General features: G+C 46.5%; 2 protein-coding genes across 12 annotated transcripts in view; one reads left to right on the top strand and one right to left on the bottom strand.

The window, feature by feature from the left end:
* Positions 1 to 4,611, top strand: part of RIPOR3 (RIPOR family member 3) — a 47,518-nt gene extending 42,907 nt beyond the window's left edge. For 8 of the 10 annotated variants that reach the window (XM_058850901.1, XM_058850900.1, XM_058850905.1 and 5 more), the window contains 6 exons: positions 825 to 989; positions 1,153 to 1,311; positions 1,950 to 2,152; positions 2,589 to 2,672; positions 2,813 to 2,903; positions 3,665 to 4,611. In XM_058850901.1, coding sequence (XP_058706884.1) covers positions 825 to 989; positions 1,153 to 1,311; positions 1,950 to 2,152; positions 2,589 to 2,672; positions 2,813 to 2,903; positions 3,665 to 3,762 — 800 coding nt within the window. In that variant the 3' untranslated portion in view covers positions 3,763 to 4,611. The other 2 variants (XM_058850908.1, XM_058850910.1) reach the window with 2 other exon arrangements.
* Positions 4,612 to 5,099: 488 nt separating this feature from the next.
* The window catches only part of PTPN1 (protein tyrosine phosphatase non-receptor type 1), a 32,683-nt gene continuing 16,321 nt past the window's right edge, over positions 5,100 to 21,461 (bottom strand). For both annotated transcript variants that reach the window (XM_058850911.1, XM_058850912.1), the window contains 8 exons: positions 16,048 to 16,138; positions 14,314 to 14,414; positions 13,040 to 13,138; positions 11,421 to 11,558; positions 10,760 to 10,969; positions 9,569 to 9,730; positions 8,717 to 8,955; positions 5,100 to 8,226 (listed from right to left, as the gene is read on the bottom strand). In XM_058850911.1, coding sequence (XP_058706894.1) covers positions 8,022 to 8,226; positions 8,717 to 8,955; positions 9,569 to 9,730; positions 10,760 to 10,969; positions 11,421 to 11,558; positions 13,040 to 13,138; positions 14,314 to 14,414; positions 16,048 to 16,138 — 1,245 coding nt within the window. In that variant the 3' untranslated portion in view covers positions 5,100 to 8,021. The remainder of the gene's footprint in view (positions 8,227 to 8,716; positions 8,956 to 9,568; positions 9,731 to 10,759; positions 10,970 to 11,420; positions 11,559 to 13,039; positions 13,139 to 14,313; positions 14,415 to 16,047; positions 16,139 to 21,461) is intronic.

Raw genomic sequence — 21,461 nt, 5'->3', positions numbered from 1 at the left:
TAATAAAATCCTCTTTTCTATCTGTGCTTTTCCTTGGTAATCAAACAGCCCAAATTCTGTGCTCACTTGCCAGAACAGTTTGGTGGGCACAGAATTCTATCTCAAGTCTTCCCACTACTAAATCCTTCCGTTGGCTGTTGGACATGACAAAATGATAAAGCACAATGAGAGGCTTGGAAGGTTTTTGTTCTCTTCTTGGTAAATACAGCAGCAAGAATGCAAATTTATTTGGAAGCGTTTGCTGGCAGATTTTGCCCTGGAGGATGTGAGAATAAACTGTTCCCTGGAGCAGAGCTGCACAGGGCTGGTGGAGTGTGACAGGGGAAGTGTGGGAGAGGCAGGAGCTCAGTGTCTGCAGGTACAATGAGGGATGAAGGGTCTGGATGAGGAACCACAGGGATTGCTGCACGTGCTCTTGGCAAGGGTTTGAGGGTGCCCCGAGGTCAGAGCTCTGCCCTGGGCCAGGAACACGAGGCAGGATCCCTAAAACCCTTGGCAGTGGCACCTCTTTGGCTGACAGAAGGGCGACCACCTAAACTCCCAGAATGTTCTTCTGGAACTGACTCAGGTGCTGGGATGAAGGCAACAATGAGAGGCAGAAGAGCTGCTGATGGCAGTTCAGGAGCTCAGCCCAACATGGGGAGATCAGTGCTTGCAGGTGTGAACATTTGGGCAGCAAATGCCTCGTTTTTCACAAAACCATCTCTAATGCAAATACAATTTAATGCTGCCCCAAGTTCAGGCAGGCCACCTGCTGCCTAATTTCTTATGTAAAATCCCAAATCTGCTAGAGCTCACTGACTTTTTAAAATGTTGGGTTTCAGTTATTCAGAAGACTAAAAAGAAGAAGCAGTATCTGAAAATCTGGAGTGATCTTGCAGAGCCTGGCAGCAGCATCTTGGTGACCTCAGCAGAGAGGTTCCGTCATGCCCTGAAATACACAATGATGCTCAAAGTGAAGGAGAAGTACCCCAGCCACCTGGAGACAGGTACCACGTGAGCACCTGGCCACACTGTCTTCATTTCAGTGCCATGCTCAAAACTGTCCTTGTGCATTTAAAAAACCCCAGACCCAAACCTCTCGCTCGTTTTCAGCAGCTTCCATGTAACCGAGCTGCTGTTTCCTCTGTGTCCCTCCCCTGTTCCCTGCAGTGCTGCAGAGGCTGCTGGAGCAGATCCTCACCTGTGATGGGTTGCTCCCCTCCTCGCATTTCCAAACGGAACCGGTTACTCTATTCCAGTTTTATCGTTACCTGGAGAGACACCGCATTGGCAGCCTGGAGAAACACCTGGCAAAACTTGCTAAAGAAGGTAATGGCAGTGCTTGGCTCCTCCTGCAGGGCTGGTGCCCTCCGGGGTCCCACTGGAGATACAACTCCAGAGCAGGAAACAGCCCAGCCCTTGCACTGACAACTTGTTTCCATTTTTATTCCTCTTATGACCATGTAGTTTTAATCAGAACAGGAAAAGCATGCTTGACTCCCATATCTGAGCATGTGCAAACAAACCCCGTGTGAAGGATGGGCTTATCTTAAGTGCCCTGCAAAGTGTTTTTTTTTTTTTGGATATTCTGAAGCTGAAGCAGACAGGAGCAGCCTGCAGCTGGATCCAAGGACCGAGTGCAGTCGGTGAATTGGGTTCACTGTTTAGCTGGACTCAGCCACAGAAAAGAGCAGTACAATTGCAGAGGTTACTGATGTGTATTCTGTAGCCTGAGATAGCCAGTGCCTCACTGGAGCCTTGTCCAACATGTGAAAGTACTTCAAAACTTTCTCAGTATTAGAAAAGAATTAAAAATAGTCCTGGTATTGGCTGCATCTTCAGGCTTGTGTTGATGCAGAGGGCTCGTGGAGGGGGCTGAGAGCCTGAGCAGGGCTCTGCTGTCCCAGCTGGGCAGGGCTGGCCGGGCCGGGAGCGTTTCCCTGCCTGAGGCCGGTCCTGCCCCGCAGCGATGCTGATCGAGGAGCTGCAGTGCCCCGGCAGGCTGAAAACGCTGAAGAGGCTGAAGGGGAAGAGGCTGAGCCGGCTGCAGCCGCTGCCACGGACACTGCGGCTGCTCGGGCTGCTGCAGCTGGACCAGAACCACCGAGTGAGCAAAGCGGCCACCGCCTGCCTGGCCCGGGCCAGCGGCAGCAGCAGCCTCCGAGCACGGGTGAGCAGGGATGGGGGACAGCAGGGGGAATGTGGGGACAGCAGGGGGAATGGGGGGACAGCAGGGGGAATGTGGGGACAGCAGGGGGACTGGGGGGACAGCAGGGGGACTGGGGGGACAGCAGGGGGACTGGGGGGACAGCAGGGGGAATGGGGGGACAGCAGGGGGAATGGGGGGACAGCAGGGGGAATGGGGGGACAGCAGGGGGAATGGGGGGACAGAGGGGAATGCAGGGGCAGCAGGGATGCAGGCAGCTTCCCCCAAACAGCGCTGCTTTCCTTGCCTTGCTCTCGCTGGGAATGAGCCCCTAAACACAGCAGTGCTCGAGTGATTTGTCTCTGCCTTGTTCCATTTCACCACGGCAAAACTGCTCCTGTAACTCGGGTTTGGTTGCTTGATTACACTTTCTTTTTTATTTTCCTCTCTGTTCATTCAGGCTGTCTTGTTTTACACCGATGTTTTATCCGACTGTGACACAAGGCTTCAGCAGGCTGCGTGTCTGGCTCTGAAGAACCTCAGGGTGAGCGCTCCCAGCTCTGCTGCTGCAGGGCCTGCCTGCCCTGAGGATGTGTGCTGGAGCTGGTGTCTGTGTTTGCTTTGTAAAAGTGTCCATCAAACTGCTGAAAAGCTGCTGAGGCAAGTTCTTCTGTTCTCTGACAGGCTGTGGAGAGCATCGAGCAGGTTGCCCACCTGTGCCAGTCTGAAACAGAGGAAGTCAGGAATGCAGCCAGAGAAACCACACTGTCCTTTGGTAAGGCTTTTGTACAGCTTTCAAATGGTCTGAAAAAGGGATGTGAAATAGTGCAGCACCAGGAGGGGCCTCAAGTTCAGCCAGAACACATCCAGGACAACGGAAATATTTCATAAACAGCTGTTTCATACCATGAAGATAAACTTTACATCACACATAACAGCCAAGGGCCCCTGATGAAGTTTATAGAACCAGACCAAGGAGATCCTGAAGGATTAAGTGCTTTAGAAACCACTGGACCTTTTGAAAAGTTCACAGATGAGGACTGACAGTTTTATGCTGGTTCATTACTTGTTACTTCACTGGAATCCAAGTAGATTGACAGTGGAGGTGACCTGATAAAATGTCAGTGCTCCCCACCTCCTACTGCCCAGTATTTATCTTTTCCTGGGGGCTTAATGGCTGGAATGCTGCCAGAGCATGGCCAGGTCATGCAGGAGACAACCATTTCCCAGTTCTGTTCTTCCAAACCCCACTTTGAGCCAGGCTTAGTTCTGGGGCTCTCCAGCCTTGCCCCACAGAACACTCAGGCTCACACACACGACAGGTTTTCCTGCAGTAACACTCCAAACTGTTACTCATAGAAATCTTTTCCATGGTGGCTTCTAGCTGGTTTTGGAGAACTGTTCCCTGAGGGATGTTTGTCACTCCTGAGTCCTTTCTCCCAAGCAGGGCTGTGTGACAGGAGTGTCCCCAGCTGGCCACGTTGCTCAGGGTGTTCCTGCCTGTCCCTCAGCAGGGGCTGTTTTCTCTCTCCGCAGGGGAACGGGGCCGACAAGCCTTCGAGAAGATGGACAGGATCTGCTGTGAACTGAGAGAAACAGCTCAGGAGGCTGAGATTGAAATCACAGTGTTTTAGTAGTGGAATGTGAGGAGCTGGATCCCCTTGTCCTCACAGCCACACGGGTACCTGAGGGTTTGGTTTTGTCTGGTTTCCTTCACTGCCTCTTGCCCCAGGACAGGTTTATTTCCAAAGGGGACAGTTGTGCTCTCCATGATTTTTTCAGTCTAACACATGAAATAGCAAGTGCTGGACAAATGAAAACTGGGATCTCTCAGAATGTGGATCCACATCTTAACTGGAGTTAAAATCTCCATCTTGCTGGAATTAGCTGTCCCTGCTCCAATTCTGTCCAATATGATCTATTTTCCCAGGAAGCAATTTATTAATTTGGCATTCTCCAAGGAGAGAAATGATCACTCTCCCACACCATCACCTGCCCTGTCAGTAGAACAAATCCAGTACCATTGCTGGATGGTTTCCTTTGCTTGGGCAATTTAGCTGCAGAAGGAATACCTGGTACTCCCTAAATCAGTTTCTTAATAATTGTTGCAGGCCAGGCCAGGTGCAGCAGGGCCTGACGGGCTCTGGAGGAGGTGTGTGCTCAGCAGCAGGGCTGCAGGGGTTTGCCATGTGCAGGTCTGACTGAGAGAGGGACAGGTTTGGTTTTTTTAAATGCTGAATTTAGTCATAGACCAAGACTTCTCCTCCACCCCTGGTGGGGCTCGTCCCCCAGCCCTGGCTGGCAGGGTGCCATGGGGAGCAGCCTGGCTTCAGGTGCAATACTTGAAAGGGTTGGGCTTGTGTGTACATATTTATATATATATACACATAAAACTTTTCTATTTGGTATTTATTTGTTGGATTTCATACTGTTTTCTAAAGTTCTAATAAACCTTTTGAGACAAGCTCCTGGGAGTGTTTCTTACTGCTCTGCCTGAGGCCCTGGAACCAGGTAAGAGGCACTAAACCCCCAAAGGACAACTCAATCCCCAGAGGACAGGGCCCTGATCTGCCCTGTCCTGCTCCACTTTGGTGAACTCCTCCTCCAGTTGTAAGTTTCCTTAGAAATATAAACCAAAGGGAAGTACTGGAATTCAAACAGCAGAATGTGCAGGCTGCAGCTGCAACCAGGGTCAGCATCAGCTCCTGCAGGGACCAACCAGGGTGCTTGAGTGCCTGCACTTCTTACCCTTAAAATGTTCAGTGTGAAAGACCAGAAGAGGGAAATGGAGGTGGCAGGGAGAGATGGGGATCCTCTACTCTTTTACTGGAGCTCTGCCTCCAGGAAGTTCTTACAGAAACATTTAAATTCCTTTTTTACTCTACAACCCCATCCCCTCCAGCCCTCATGTGCACGTGGGTCAAGCAGGAGCCCATGGACCCAGCCCAGAAGCAATGACACATTCAAGTGAGTTCTTTAAAAAAAGAGTTTTATTGTTACAACTAAAATGAGAACTGAAAACTTGTATGGGAGATTGAAAAACTGTACAGTTGTACTCTAACCTGGGAGGCCCAGCAGCGGTTTACACAAAAGACAAGATACCTGAAACTGTATTATACCAAAACATTCAGCTTTTTTCTTGAGTTTTTACATTTTTTTTTATAAAAGTTTATTCTATGGCAATCTGTAAAAAAGAAAGACCTGATGAGTAAATATTTGCTTAAGGCAGATAGCAGAGCAGCTCACTAACTTTCTAACGAGTCTAACATGGATGTTTGTCCATTTCCAAGAACAGGTTACCCAACACCCCACTGTGCTACGGTATATACACCCCCCAACTACCACAGACAGTACAGGACAGCAAACAAAACGGGCACAGCTCAGGATTGCCAGCCTGCCCACATCTCCCTGGGCTCTGGGCACTCTCACCGTGCCCCAGACAGGTCAGAGCCAGGCCTGGGACACAGGAAAGAAACAGGCACGAAGAGGATGCTCAAAGCTCTTCTGGCATCTGCAGGAACTTTGTCTGGGTAGAATCATTCACAATTAAATAACTCTCTGTATTCAAAGGAAGGATCCTTTGTTTTCCTGCCATACCTAAGATTTAAAACACTCCCTCTTGGGAAGGTGGCCAGAGGTGGTTGGGTTTGTTTCTTTCCCCAGGTGTCCCAGTGCCAGGGGAGGTGTGGAAAGGCTGCCTGAACTCTCTGGAATGTCTGTACTACACTCACTCAGCTGAAAGGAACATGCTACCACCGGCACACGGAGCACACGGGATCCCACGGGAAGTCATGCCAAGGATTAGGCGAGTACATGGGCTCTGATAAACACCAATCAGTCCAGTGCTGAACAGAGAGACTCAGCAACACCCTCTGAACCACAGCCACTAAGGATCAGGTCATGCAAGTATCATTTGGGCACATCAGGAAGCAGGAATATAAGTTCTGTCACCTTTCAAGCACGTGGTGTTTCACTGGGACACCGCAGACTTCACATGCACTTTAATACAAAGGGGTACAAATGGTGCCTCAGGGCAGGGTCCTGCCCACGCTGCAGAGAACAGTGGGGACAAAGCAATCACAGAATGTATCTTAAATACACAGATGAGCCATTATATATTACCATTTTTCTATACTCATTTTTCCTGTTTCCAATAATATAACTAAATATTGACTGATTACAACATTCCTCCTTTCAAGTACTGGTCTGACCAACAGTCTCACAGGTAAAGGATTGATTCCCAGTACTACCTGAGGATTTATTATTGTACTCTTGAAAAGCCCTTGATGCAAGCTTAACGTAACACAAAATAGAAGTGACTCCCACCCCCACCCACCCCTTCACCTACTCACCCACTGAAGGGAGAGCTACACCTACAGCCAGCTTGGCAAAAATAAATACGGAGTGGAGGGCTCCCCTGGGCTCCTGCACAGCGAGGGCTGCACTGAGGGTGGTTAAGTGCTATAAATCTAGAAAGACTTTAGAAATGAAACAGATCAGTAACACTGCTGCAGATCAGCTGTCATGGGGCAGTGCAATCACTACAGCTCCCAGGAGTGAGTTTGCTCCTGTCCTCTGCACCACGACACGAGCAAAGAAATCTTTGCTATTATTGTTTAAACTAGTGAGAATTTGGCATTACCCCGAGGAACAGCATTGGGTGCTGGGTGCAGTGCTGCCTTCCAGTGCCAGTCCTGCCCAGCCCTCCCTCAGCAGCACTGCCCCCTGAGCCCTGCAGCACCCAGCCAGGACTGGCATCTCTGCTGCCAAGCGAGCAGGGCACACCAACGCTGCCAGCCCAGCCACGGGCTCTGCTGGGAGCCCAGCACGGCTCCTGCTGGCCTGTTCCTGCCCTGGGGAACTGCCCCAGCAGGGACTGCTCTCATCTCCCAACCCTTCCCTGCTCAGAGCCCCTCACCAGGGCCACGCTGGGCCAGGGGAGCAGAGTGAAACTGCACTTTACATTCCAAATGCTGAGCTTTAAGGACTGCTCCTTCCACGGGCCACGGGCACAGCCCCACTGCTGGTGGACATGGTTTGGTTGAATTTCCCTTCCTGTTTTCTCTCCCTCCCCTCGACCTTTCCCAACCCAGAATATAAAAGTAAAAACAGCTTTAGAAAGGATGGTGCAATGTAAAGAGGCATATGTGCAAGTAGAGTGCAACAAAAGTCAATGAGGAGATACACTTAGTAAAGAAATAAAAATAAAAAAAAAAAATCAAAGAGCTGGACATGTTGGGATACCCTGAGCAAATGCAGAAGCCTGGTTCTATCAACACAAGTAAAACAATCAGCTCTTTAAGAACAGTTATGCCAAGATTAAATATATCAATACCACAGGCACTGCCCACAACTCAGTCTTTAAAGATGAAGCAAGTTTAAAAAAAAGACAAAAAACAAACCAAAAAACCAACCACAAACACACCTCCCCTTCCAAAAGTTTACATTCTTCAGGTATGTGGGTTTCTTTTTCTCTTTTTGGGAACTTGTCAATGTAAGTCATGTATTTGGTTACAACACTTGGAGAGTACAAGCAAGTTTCACTTGTGCCTAGTTTTTCTGAAACAAAAGAAAATGAACTGGCTTTTTAAAAAAGGCTAAAAACAACAATGTGTTGTAATTCTATTATTTAGTTTTTTTAAAAAAAAAAAAAAAGAAAACAAAAAAGGAAAACAGACTATTTGGCATTTTCTCTGCTTACTCCTGAATATTTCAAGGCCCTGAGATTACAATATTATGTTCTTGGGACCACAGGGCTGGATAAAACCCTAGTGCATTCTCTCATTAAGCCCTACCCAAAGTTCTGGCCTTTCCCCCTAAATCTACCTGCTCTGAGCCAAGGCTGCCCTGCCTCGAGGGGCTCCGAGGAGCTGAGCTGAGTCCGGGGCACTGGTCAATGGAAACACACCCTGTAGCAGAGATAAGCTCCTGCTGTGAGGAAAGTGAACATGCAGATATTCACTAGGAAGGGCTTCCAAGTCGCCACCACGTTCTCATCCTCCTCCTCCGAGTTTTCCTTCACGGACTCCTCCTTGCGGGGCGAGAGCCGCGGGTTCTCACCAACAGTTCTCCTCCGGGGTTCAGTGTCGTGACTAGTGCTGGGGACAGAGGGAGGGAGGGACACTCAGGGCTGGGTAGGAACAAACATTCCATGCTGGATTGGCCATGGAGGAGAGAAACCATGCAGGTGCTCCAAGGGCAGGGAACACCACAAAGCTCTTGGAGCTGCAGCAGCCACCAAAGCACAGCCTGTCTCCAGTTAGGACACACCTGGCTGTTCAACAGAGGTTTAGGAAGGGCTTGGGAGGATTCTGTGCCCTTCAAAGAAGAAGCTTTAACCACCAGCAGCTTTCATTGCTCATCACAGATCTGTACCAAGACAGGCAGTGAACGCACCCCGCTCACACCCACAGCCAGCTCAGGGGAACACCAAAGTTCTAAACTCCAGCACCTGCCCAGAAAGCCAGAAAGGGACGGGATGTGGCTGCTCACTCCTAACTCCCACAGAGCATCTCAGGGTGGAGGCGAGCATCCCCTGCCCTGTGCCACTGCCTGCAGCCCCAGCAGCCAGGGGCAGCGAGTCTTTACCTGTCTGTGCTCGCTGGTGCAGCCGCGCGGGCTCTGCCGTCCGGAGCCGCCGGCTCCACGCTGCCCACTGAGCAGCTGCTCTCCTCCTCTGCTGCCTGCTGCTGCCTCGGGGAGAACTCGGGGTGCTCGTGCATCCTCCCGTTGTGCAGCTCTGAGGTTCTCTTCGGGGGCCTGGGAGGTGGGGGGGTGTGCTCAGGGGGTGGCTCCAGGTCTTCATTGGAGAGCTCTTTCCACTGCTCCTTCAGGGAAGGACAAGCCCTGTTCAGATTTTCATGTAAGCTGCTCTAACTTTAAACTTTACCATGGCAGAATCTTTATTCTCTGCCTTTTAATTGACTCTTAAAGCGGTTCTTCATTTGCATTGACAAAAAAAGAAAGGAAAACCAGACACAAGAACTCCAAGCCCAAGTTATATCCACTACACAAAACACATTTGCCTTAAAAGCAAGAAATTCCAATCTGCTTCTAAAAGATTTAAGCAGCGCAAAATAAAATCTATCTTGCTGGAGTTCTGCTTACCATAAAAAACCCTGATTAATTTATCATGACACTTGAACTTCAGGCATATTAAGAAACTTGTACTGTCTGAAATGTCAGGGGAGGCTGATGCTGCAGCTCCACCCAGTCACTGTGCAGCAAAGCACAGGAGGCACCTGCTACATCACAGGTACTTTTGGAAATAAATAAAATACAGCACTTTAGGTCGTGGCAGACTGTAAAGTACTGTACCTAAAAACCCCATAATATAAACACGTACTGAAGCTGAAGCAAGCACCAAATTTGAAGCTTCTTTCCATCCTGTTCCTCCCACCCACTTGCTGCAGCTCCCTGGGAGCTGCCAGGAGCACTCACTTGCACTGAAGCATCTCCCATGATGAATTTTGCCCCTTCAATAACAGCTAAGTAGGAGAACCGGAGCTGATCTGCAGTCTGGATCAGCCCCATCCTGTACTTCCTCATTTCCAGGAGAACCTGCTTGACGTCCACGGAGGAAGGATCTTTCCGTTTGTCCATCTGCAGATAAAAATGTGAAACATGTTTTCTGCTCTGCTGAGCTTCACTACAGATGACTCATTTTTGTGGTAGGGCCTTCACACCACGCTCCACATTACAGAATGAACGAACTCACACACAACTGGTATCAGCAGCTCGCTACTGGCTCTCCAAAAACACAGAGGGGAAAACACTGGGCCTCAAAAATGCTGCTTTCCCTGAAGGCAAAGCCTGTCTTCGTGAATCACTCTGAAAAACTGGAGACTTCTCTTCCCCAGACTCAAAATGGCCACTTAGGAACGAGACCTGCCTTGGAATACACTCCCAAAACATGGGAGTAAAGAATGGCAAATGGCAGGGAACCCTTCCCAGCCCCTGCCCCAGCTCCTGGAAGGCTGTCCCAAGGTGCAGGAGGACAGGTGGTGTTGGAGTCTGAGATACAGACTGTGTGCCCTTGCTTTTAATATTTAGTTCCAGGATTCAAAGAAACACTGAATTTCATATAATATGAAATTCATGTGCATGTTTTCATGGTGACACATGAAAACAAATGTTAAAGTTAGATAGGAAATGTGTAAATGTGTAGATTAGAAAGTTTCTTAAATCACTGGGTGAAAAAGTAGTTTAGAGAACAGGAGACAAGATGGAGGATTTAGGGTGTTGTCTCTTGTCCTTCTTCTTTCTTCTTCATGTTCTTCTCCTAGGGGTGTTTGGGTAGTAGCAGGTGATTGGGTAGAAAATGTCAGAGTGCAGCACACAGGTGTTGGGTCATTGGGTCACTAAGAAAAATAATTTAGTTGGCATCTGTTAATTGGGTAAATGGACATATAAAAGACCTCGAAGAAGATCTTTGTTAGCCATTTTACCCCTTTTCTACCATAGTGCACACAGCTCCTTGTACCTTGTAATGCTGATAACAAAAAATAAACAACTGAGACCGAACGAGAGAAAAAACCGCCTCCCCCTCATCAATCTTCAGTTCAAAGGGAAAAAGAACCCAAATCAAAAAGTCCCTAAACAGACAAGGTGGCCCTGCAGCAGTGCCCTTACCAGCAGCAGACAGGTGTCCACCAGGCAGAAGGTGCCCGACCTCCCGATGCCAGCGCTGCAGTGCACCACGACCGGGCCATGCCCGGGGCTCAGCGAGCCCGACTCCCGCACCTTGAACAGGAAATTCAGGAACGACGCCGGCGACTCCGGGACACCAAAGTCGGGCCAGGTGGTGTAGTGAAAGTGCAGAATCTCTCGAGTTTCCTGGGTCTGCAACAGGATTTAGGAACTCTCTTAGTCTGGGTACACCAGTCAGAAGGACTGGGAACAGCTGACTTAAATTCCAAGGACAAAGTTTCACCAGTCTGAGGGAGCTTTTATAGCTGCACAGCCAAGGAATGGATAACAAGCACTGGTCTCTTGGTCTCCACTGGGAGCAAAGGGAATTGGGCAAGTAAATTTAAACCTCTTTAGAGTTTAGTTATCTCGGTACAGTTCAAAAGCTTGTGTCACTCTGGGTATGGCTGAGACCAGAAACTGCCTGGAGGATCCCCAGGTACATCTCATAAATATCCAAGAGTTTAATTTCCATGACATCTCATGCAGAATCATCAAATTCAGGACAATTTCATGACCACCAATTTCAAGCCCTTGCTGGGGAGGAGATGAATTTCACCTCAAGGAGAACAAGGACCGGGACTGGATGAGATCTGGTACTCACAGTCAGGTTTTCCAATTCCAGCTGTCGTACTGTGTAGTAGGATTTTATATCTTCAGATATCAATGTTAGTTTCAAGTCTGTATCTTCAAAAACCATTTCTTTCTTCTCCTTCCGTGGCCAGTACTGTGCACACTTTATCTAAAACCGAGCAGGAGACACAGAAATGTCATTGCCCACTTGTGACTGAATTGCAATTTTCTCATTAAGGTCTCCCAGAGAGATGAGCTCTGCTGAGACTGCTGCATGCCAGGGACTTTACTGAGGCAACCAAATAGGAAAGCAGCACATTTTAAAGTGTGCAGGAAAAACCTGGACCTAAAATGCTCATCAGCAGCATGAAAAGGAGAAGTCTGCACCCAAGCTTGTGCCAATGAAATGTCAGAATGTTGTGGATGCTGTGCCTGGGAGCACTGGCCCCCTCCTGCTGGCCCTGAGCCACTCCTCTGCCCTGGCATTGGGATCACCACCTGCCCTTCCCTCTCTGAGCCTCTGCACCATGGCTCAGGCCTCTTTTGTTAGGGCAAACAATGTGGCCAAACCAGAAATGGAAGAACGATGTTAAACCAACAGCAGGCTCAAGGCTAAGATGATTTTTGACATAATTTTAAGGAACAGTAAACCCCTTCAGCATTTTCCTCATAGGTAGACTAACAGTGGTTTTGCTCAAAGTTACTCCAGTTTATTTTGAAAATACATCCTCTTGTTGATCAGGGTGCAGAATGCAGTTATAATTCTCTGCACTTTTTGTTTGGATTTGTATTAATGTTAAAGTTATAGCAATTGCCTTTGTGTCTAATTTCTTCACAAATGTATCTGCAAACAATATTTTGTTGTGCTCCACTCTAAATCTCCCACTGCTCTTTGCTGAGGAGTGTAAGCACTGCCCTAAGGGATCACAGTAATTTGTTTTGTTCAAAACTACAGCAGCACAGAGAGAGATCAGGAATGGTTGGAAAGGAAGAAACTATTGAAAAATATGGTTACTACATCTCTTTTGAAGAATAAATTTCACTTGCAATACAAAACCCAGCAAATCCAGACTGCAGTTTATTAAAACACAGCCCAAGAATTGTTTTCCTGATGATGCAAAATCATGTACCACCCAGTTATCCCTGGTGGATACCCAATCCACTCACTGCCCTCCTCCAAAATGTCCAAATAATATACATTATTAGACTTTATTGTGTACAGCAGTGACCCTGGAGGGGAGGGTGTGCCTTGGGGGTCACTGCATGATCAGAGCTCAGTGTGTGATGGAAACCTGGAGCCCCAGAGCTCCTCTCTCTACTGCAGATCCCTGGGAGGTGCCATCTGTGTACACTGAGAACAACTCCAGACCCCCTGGTTAGCACCAGAGATCTCCATTTGTGAGGACTCATGTGGTGTCTGTGTTTTATTCAGCCAAATTCACGAGAAATCAGGGCCTACAATTACAAACAGAGCGATTTGCTGACTGAAGTAAGATCAGTTCACCAGGTACTCAATTCCAGGCACCATTTCTTAGACAAAACTACTCACAGTCATCCCACCCCATCCTCTGGGTTGGTTTTACTTGAGTTTTTTATTACAGAAAACCATAAATGTGATGAGCACATAGCTAGAATTGGGTGAGTACTTACAGATCCCTTTTCCATCACTCTGTTCAACATGACAACACCACGGCTTTTCTGTTCCCAAACCATCTCCCAGAAGTGACCACAAGTATTTGGCAAAGGTCCCTGCAGAGACAGAATCCCCAGAAATAAGCATTATTTTCTGTAAATGTCAGTGCATTTTTCCCCAGAAACAAGGCAATAGATTCAAACAAGTAACAAGAAACTTCTCATTTGAAACTGTAAAAAAATGCAGTGAGACAGCTTTAAGTTCCAGGTTATGAATTTACCCATGAAAGCATGGGTAATCTCTTATTCCCCAGAACTGGGAGTGAAAAATGCTGTATTTTCTCAGGAAAGGTATACAAAGGTCATGGGGAAATAAACCCCACTGACTGAAAGCAAAAATACCATCTGTGTCAAACTAACCTGCAATCCCTCAATCCCTATTCCATGATACTTGAAAATTACTTGACTAAATGATAAACATCCAAAAGACTGAAAGGATGCAAAATCAGTAACAAATTGTATGGTTTTCCAGAGTCTTCACAGATTTGGTCTGGGACTGCATGGAATGGTGGCTCCTTTTAAAGACTCTCTATTCCCAAAGCAGATTTCCTTACAACTTCCTAGCTCTGCTATGTTCCTTTGCTATTTTCTACTCTAAAGCTATTGCTCTGAAGTTTGGGTTTGATCCATTTCTGTGCTCAAATGGAGCAGCAGATCCTCAGAAAGAATTGCTGGATTTAAATCAAGCCATTCAAAGCCCCTCAATTCAGACCAGGACAGGAACCAGCATCAGCTGCACGTGAGACAATTCCACACCCCTGTGAGAACCCCCTGCCCTGAGTAAGGGAATTGCACACTGCTCTGCCCATTTCTTCCTGAGCAGATTTATCTTTATTCTTTAGAAACAGGAAGGAAGAGCTGTCACTTGAAAATATTAATCCCAGTCTACCTTTATCTAAAGTGTGTGGGAGGAAGGGGTAAAAAAAAAAAGCCAAGATTAGAGATCAGGACAGTCTCCAGGGAAGTGAACATTTAGGACAAACAAGAACCCTGGCACAGCTGCTGGTCCTCAGAATAAAACAGGGCATGTGGGTACTTGTACATTTGTTATACATTTGTTTTACATTTGATAGGTGTGGAATTGACAGATTCATGGAAAAGCAGTGACTTTTTTACACACACAGACGTTTGTATGCACTTAAGTTGCTTTACAATAAAGAAAACAAACACAAAACCCATGAAAAACAACTCCAGCCACCGTAAGATTTTTATTTTCTATTGCCAGCCATTACCTGGGTAAGGATGTAGCTCCTTTGGGCCTCTTCCATTTTTATCAAACTAGCATTGATATAGTCATTGTCACCTTGGTTTAGCTTAATCCGACTGTGATCAACTGTGGCACAAGGAGAAAACAGGAGTTGATGATGTGAACACAGCACAATCCACCCCTGCACACCCTGAGCAGCTGCTGGGGCCAGAGCTGAGCTGTGCTGAGGAAGGAAGGGCTCAGTCCCAGCAGGGCAGAGCTGGCTGCCACACACAGCACAGCCACCCTGAAACCTCAGCTCACTGCAAGGGTGAAGCAGCTGAAATAATCCCCACTGCAATCTGCAAACCCCACCACACTGACCTATTTATACACTTATCAGGTTGCTGGTTTAAAATAAATCTAATTACACAACTGCTTATCTTTTCAGCTTAAACATTCAAATACAGCTTGTTCAAGGTTGTTAAAGGTTTGTCTAAACATATATCAGGCAAACAGGACAGAGACCTTTTACTCCTACTGACATTTAGCCACTGTTCCCACCCCAAACACCCTTTCATGTACAGAAAAAATTATCAAAATTCAAGAAATACAGCAAATGGAAATGATTTGCTCTGTTGTTAGTCCCTCGCTCAACTTGGGACTAAAGAAACCAAACCACCAACTAAAAATCTCAGTACACACACGGGTTCCCACATTTTGCAAGAAAGCAAACAGACTGGGAACAGGATTATCCAAAGGCAAGAAGGAATTTGTTACTCACAACCTCAAATATTAGAACTGCTTAATAAAGCAAACTATGTGCAACATTACTGTTCTGGTCGAGTGCCCCAAAGGCTTCAGTAGCTTTTAAGCAGCAAGGCAGAAGTTGTGTGTCCCAGAGCAGCACTCTGGGCTGGGACAGCAGCTGGACATGTGCCCTGGGACAGGGAGTGCTGTGCCCTGAGGGGACACGTGGCTCAGGACTGGCACTGTCCTGTGCAGAGAAGGCTGCTCAGAGACCTCCTGGGAGCTGCCTGCAGCATCACATCCATTAAATCTTAGCTCTGACCAGATCCATGAAATGTTATTTCAGCCCAGAGCCATGGAGCACCATTCCTGGCCATGTGGCTGCAGCCCAAAGCCCTGGGTGCCAGGTGTGGGCAGGTGGCACTGGGAGTGTCCCTGTCCCTGGGATGACAGGAGGAGAGAGCACAGTGAGCTGTGCTTGTACAGCACCTGTGCTCAGAGAGCCACTTCCCCAGCACAGGGGACACAGCCATCCCATAAATCCAGCTGTGGCCTGGCAGCAGCACCTCTGCCCCTCCTCTGCTCCAGGGAGTTTATCAGCTTTGCTTTATCTCTGGCAGAGCTCTGTGCCAGACTGCTCCCACCCCCAGAAAGGGCACTGCTGCCTCCTGTGCTGCCTGGCAGGAGCTCTGCCAGGTGAGAACTGCACAGAAACCACCCCTGCAACTTTAGAAATGCTACTTCAGCCACCATTCTTCTCCAGGAGAAGAAGTCAAAGGTAAAGCAAGTTTCTTTCTTCAGATTTCTGCCCACAAATACAGACTCTACTGTTTGCTGCTCTAGCATAACCCTACGGACATAAAAGCATCCTGTGACACCAATCTCACAAATAAATAAATATAATAACAAAGAGAGTTGTCTTGGATGCTTATCAATCTAACAGAATCTTGTCCTTACAAAGAACATTTAGCTGTGAGAAGTCATTAGAGGTCAACACTCCTACAAACAATGGAAAAGAAAGTGTACTTACAGGGGCTGACATCTCTGTACCTATTTCTGTTTTTGTTTCTGGGATGTTTGGCCACTTTGCATGGAAAATCACTGGCTTCATGCCTGATGTCCTGAAACAAAAAAAAATCCTTTTAGGTATGAATCCAACTAATTTCACACCATTAGCTATTTTAAGACAGATACCCATTTGATTTCACATCTTCATGTGAGGGAATTCTGGACTTTGGGTGTCAGATTAAGAATTCAGATTAAATTTCTCAGAATACAACATTAACATTATTTAAAAAATATTATTAACTTGCATAATAAAGTAGCACAATGTCCACCAGCTCTGAAGCAGCAGAGTCTCTGCCCCAAAGCACTCCCACATAAACTGCTTCAAGCCCTCGTTTGCAGCATCAGTGAAAATATCAACCCTGCTTCTGACTCAGCAGCAGTGAAAACATTCATTGTGGTAGAAAAGAACTTGTCTACCCTCCTTGGCATCACACACACACAGAGGTGATTTGTCTAAGACCACCTGCAGCATTATCTTGAGTGATCAGCAAGATGTCACAGAGCTGCAATGGTAAAAGTCAGTTGTACTCAATTCACGAGCTGAGCTGAAACAGATGTAGCACCTCCAACAGATCACCAGGGTTCTCCCAGGTAGGTTTGTTCAGATGTACATAATAGCTCAGCAATTTGAGACAATTTCAGAAGCAAAAAAGAATTCTGCTGTCCTTGGACATTAGTCCCAATTTGCTGAAACAGAATTTCACATCATAAATAAATACTGTGTAAGCACAGTTCTGCATATAAAGAATCATGTACAACCCTAAAGATTTTTCAAGTGGGCCATCCACTGCAGCACATTATCTGTTTATCTCTTCTGCTGCATTATTCAGGTATGTACCAATTTACCCTGAATGCTACATGTCAGGAGAAGAGTTCTGATTTACATAAACCTGCCCAAAATTAGCACAGTATTCCGAAACTGAAATAAGGGCTGACATCAGCTGCCAGCTTTTTATAACTGAGCACATGGCTGCCAGTATTTCTGCTTATGAAGAATGCAGTCTGGAGAACATGATCTGGACTGCCACAGTCTAATATCTCAAACATGAGGCAGCTAAAATGGGTGTTTTCAGAAATTTGTCTCTGACACTAGGCTGGTAACTTTGTACTTTACAGGGATTTATTCTTCTGTACTGATTGTACAGGACTAACATGAGAAAAAAAACAGGGAACTGGGAAAAATGGTTTTCTAGATCACTAACCACATTTCCCAAATGTGTGTTGAAAATCCCTAACACACAAAACCAACACAGCTCCCCCCTCCCACTTAGGATTCATATTATAAAAGCATCAAAATGCAAACCAAACCAAGATCCCCAAGGAATTTTTCTGTAAATACTGGGCTATTTTAGCAGCAGCACTAATACACAGTTTCATTTCACAGCATTAACAGATTTGGAAAAAAAATGTCCCCTCTTTTAAAACTAAGTGGATCAAGTGCTTCTTTACAGAAATGGAATTATACAAAGGAACTCAGATACAAAGATGTTACACTGGAGCATCCACATGTATGTGCACACACAAACTCCTGCCAGTCCCCAGGAGTTCCACAGATTGAAACAGCAACACTGAGCATTTCAGGAATTGAAAGTGGCAATTTATTGTGCAGGGAATAGAGAGCTGGCTATTACCTCACCAGCAAATATCAGATCTTTTTCAAGATGCCACGGTGCCTGAAGGTACTTGGAGAATAATGGAGTTCTAGGAGATGCTGAACTCCCACAGGCACAGAGAAAATGGGAAGAAAGAAGTCACTCGTGTGCCTTCAGCAGCCTATTTAAAAACAGCAGTGTATTTCTGGAGCGTGTTTCAAGAAACAGGAAAAACCACGGGATGGGGGTGGGATGGTAACAAAAGAGGGATGGAGACATGGCAACAGGCAAGCTGCTGCCTCGTGTGAGAACCCAGCCAGCAGCAGCACTTCACTGCTGAGTGTGAGAACACATGAAACAGAAAATCCTGGAGAGCAGGCGTGCCTGCACATCAGACAGGGCACACTCTCCTCACTCTCCTCAGCACCCTGGGAGCAAAGAGGTTTGGAGTTTTGGTTGGGTTTTTGGTTTTTTTTGGATACAGGAGTTGCTAGAACATCTAAAGTGACCAAAGAAAATTTATCATCCAAGGGGGCTTCCAGGATATGAAGTTGACTTTAGTGGAAACACAATTGCCTTCAACAGAGAAAATGGCTGGAGAGAAACAAGGCAGTGGGCACAGGAGTCACCCACAGGAGCTGTGTGGGGCCAGCACTGCTGGAGTCCCATCCTCACTGACACCACTGACTGCTCTAGGGCAGCCTCAGAACACGGCCAGAACAGCAGCACGAGGTCTCCCTGCTGGGGAACGCAGACATTCACAGCATGGAATTGTGCTCTCAGCAACCTGAAGCCAGAGATGTCACAAGAACCGAAGGTAGCTGATGAAGGCAGGGATTTCTGAAGTTACAAAACACCTTCTTGAATCACACCCAGTCACACTGCAGAGATCCTGCTTGTCAAAAAGGAAGCTCGACATTTCATTTAAAAGGTCGCGCAATATAAAACTTTAAAGAGGAAGGGCTAGAACTGAAGTCAGTTTTCCAAAGTCAAATGCTTTGGGTTTGGAGCATGAGTCACTTCATGCCACTCATCTCCTGGTTCTAAACCCTGTCCCCAGATACTTCAGGGCTGGAGAGAGGAAGTCTGCTGCTCTTCAAACGGGAAGTTCCTGCAGCTCTGAGCACAAGAGCACATTGGGCTTCACCTTCCCCATCCTGCTCAGACACCAGCAGGAGGCTCACAAAGACAAGATGCACCTCAAAATCCCCAAGTAAATATGAAGACCACAGGAGGAGGTGGCCATGCCATCAGGCCTTCGAGCACACCGTGTGGATTTGTGTACCAGTGTTTAGAACAGGAACTAAAGGTGCAGCCTCAACATCTTCAGCTTCAGCAGCCAGCCTCCCTCGCAGCAGGGCTCAGTTTGATCACACTCTTTAATTGCACCACAAACCCTGGAGCAGCCCAGACTCACAGATAACAATTTACTGGCATTTCAGCAGTTCTGCTCCTACAGGAAGCAGCAAATGCCAAGATCTTATCAGGGGCTACGGAACTGCTCCTAATCCATCTACTGAGGCACTCGCACTATGGAGAGCAATTCACAAAATTTATATAAAGACTTATTTTAAAAAGTAATCGTAGATTAAAAAAACAGGTTTTCTTCTTAAAGCTGCCACTGAAATAAAAAGGTGACACATGATACAGCTGGAAAAGGTGGAAGAGTAGAAAGTTACAATAAAATCAAGTGGAAGGTGCTCTTTTCCCAAGATGTCACTTTAAAAATGGAGATCCCCCTACAATCCAATGAGGTTGCAAAGACCTGAGAGAAGAGCAAAAGTACCAAGAGATCCACAAGAAACACCTGCTTTACACAAATGGGAAAAGGTCTTCAGATTCAGCATGGGAGAGAGCAACCTGAGGCCCTGAACTCACTCCCCAGCAAAAGAACTTGATGAAGATATAAAGCTCACAACTGCTCAAGTAACCCACTTTGACAAGGAAGATTTGATTTCTTACCCTACATTAAGCTTTACATCAGCATATTTGGGCAAGAACAAGAAATGAGGATATAATTTGTAGGTAAGAGGAAGGTCATCTAAAGAACAGATAAATGAAGAGAGTGTTGCATCACACTACATAAATCTTAACAAGCAGCTGCAGAATTTTGGCCAGCTAAATGAAATAAATATGGATGTTAATACCCTTTAAAAACATTTTATTTGGTCTCCTAGTTTTGCTTTCAACTAAGATATGGTAGTATTGATTTGCTTACCAATCTCCCTCAAAATAAAAGAAACCAGTTGCTTGCTATGTCAAGCTTCTTCCTGAGGTCGAGCAGCACAGAGAGGAAAGGACAGGCTTGTTTAAAGTTCAACACCACTATTACAGGAGGTTAGAATTAATAAATAAATAAACAAGAAATCACACACTTGCAACACGATTTCCTAGAAAGCCCTCTGCTAATTCAGCAGTGCCCTGGCACCGTGACCAGGCTGTGGCACAGCGGTGTCAGAGGGTTTGTGACACCAGTCAGCTGCTGGGAGCACGGAAATAACCCCCCAGGAGAATGTAAACTGCCCCATTAAATCATATCAACACGGGCACAGGGGCTCCTTTTCCCCAGGGTGCATCTATCACAGCTAGCAGGTATTACAGATCATGTCTCACCACTGCCCAGCTCCAACATCCCTCACCCAGAGGCTTCTGCCAGCAAAGCCTGCAGCCCTTTATTGCTCCCCCTCTATCAGGGAGATAACTGCACACTGTAAAACTCTATTTAACACCTGCACACTGTAAAACTCTATTTAACACCTGCACACTGTAAAACTCCATTTAACACCTGCACACTGTAAAACTCCATTTAACACCTGCACCTGAATGGCTCTCAGGGCTCGGCTGTGCTTCCAGGAGGGAGAAATCCTCCGACCTGTGTCACTTCCAAACCTTACCAGCACATTTATTTAGTGTGTTCCCAGAAGGAAGGCACTGCTGTCAATAAACCACAGCAATACTGAACAATTCAGATTCTTGGATTGCTTCAGTGTCATCTGCAATGGGTAAAAACTGAATTTCCAGCTCTGCTTCTTTTAAATGTTGCAGCAGAGACAGGGAAATCAAAGAGCTAAACTTTAGTATCAGGTTAAAGAATTACATGAGACTTCTCAAATTTCAGTAAGTTCAAAATATAGTTTGTCCTTGAAATTTATGACCCATAACAGAAGAAGTTCAGAGCTGCTGGCAGGAACACTCTACTTCTGCTGTTTTGTAGCCATGTACTCAGTGCCAAAACAGGAAACAACTGAATGGAGTGTCAGCGTCAGAAAACAACTCAAGTTCCCTTCTTCTTCTTCACATCCATCTCTATTTTTCCTCCCAGATACTCAATCTGCTCCAGAAGTGCATCTTGGACATTATTGGAAGGATAGAGATGTTTGAGAATGTGAAATGGCCTTTTCTTGACAGCTGTTGTGCAAAAGCAAAGCTTTGCTATCTGTATCATCAAACAAAGTCAGTGCCAGGAAATAAACCACACTCTCATTAAAGTGTCAAGAGGTTCTAACTCAGTTGCTCTTCTTCTGTAAGAAAAATAACCACCGAGATGAGATCCAGATCTTGATTTGCCCAAACATTAGGGGGTCTCTACATGAAGAGTTTTGGTTTAACCTCATCTCAAATAGACTGGTGCATCCCACAGACCAGATATCCACAGAACTCCTGAAGGAATTCCGTCTGCATAGCAAATCCAGCCCTTAATTTGTTTGCAGTATGGGTTTTGTGTGAGTTTAAAAATGTATCACTGCTGGCCTGTAGGGTATTCCAGGCTTCACAGACTGACAAC

Source organism: Poecile atricapillus, chromosome 15 (genome assembly GCF_030490865.1).
Source record: "Poecile atricapillus isolate bPoeAtr1 chromosome 15, bPoeAtr1.hap1, whole genome shotgun sequence".
Classification (NCBI taxonomy): Eukaryota; Metazoa; Chordata; class Aves; order Passeriformes; family Paridae; genus Poecile; species Poecile atricapillus.
Note: the sequence above shows the minus strand (reverse complement) of the source record. Positions and strands in the feature narration are given on the sequence as shown.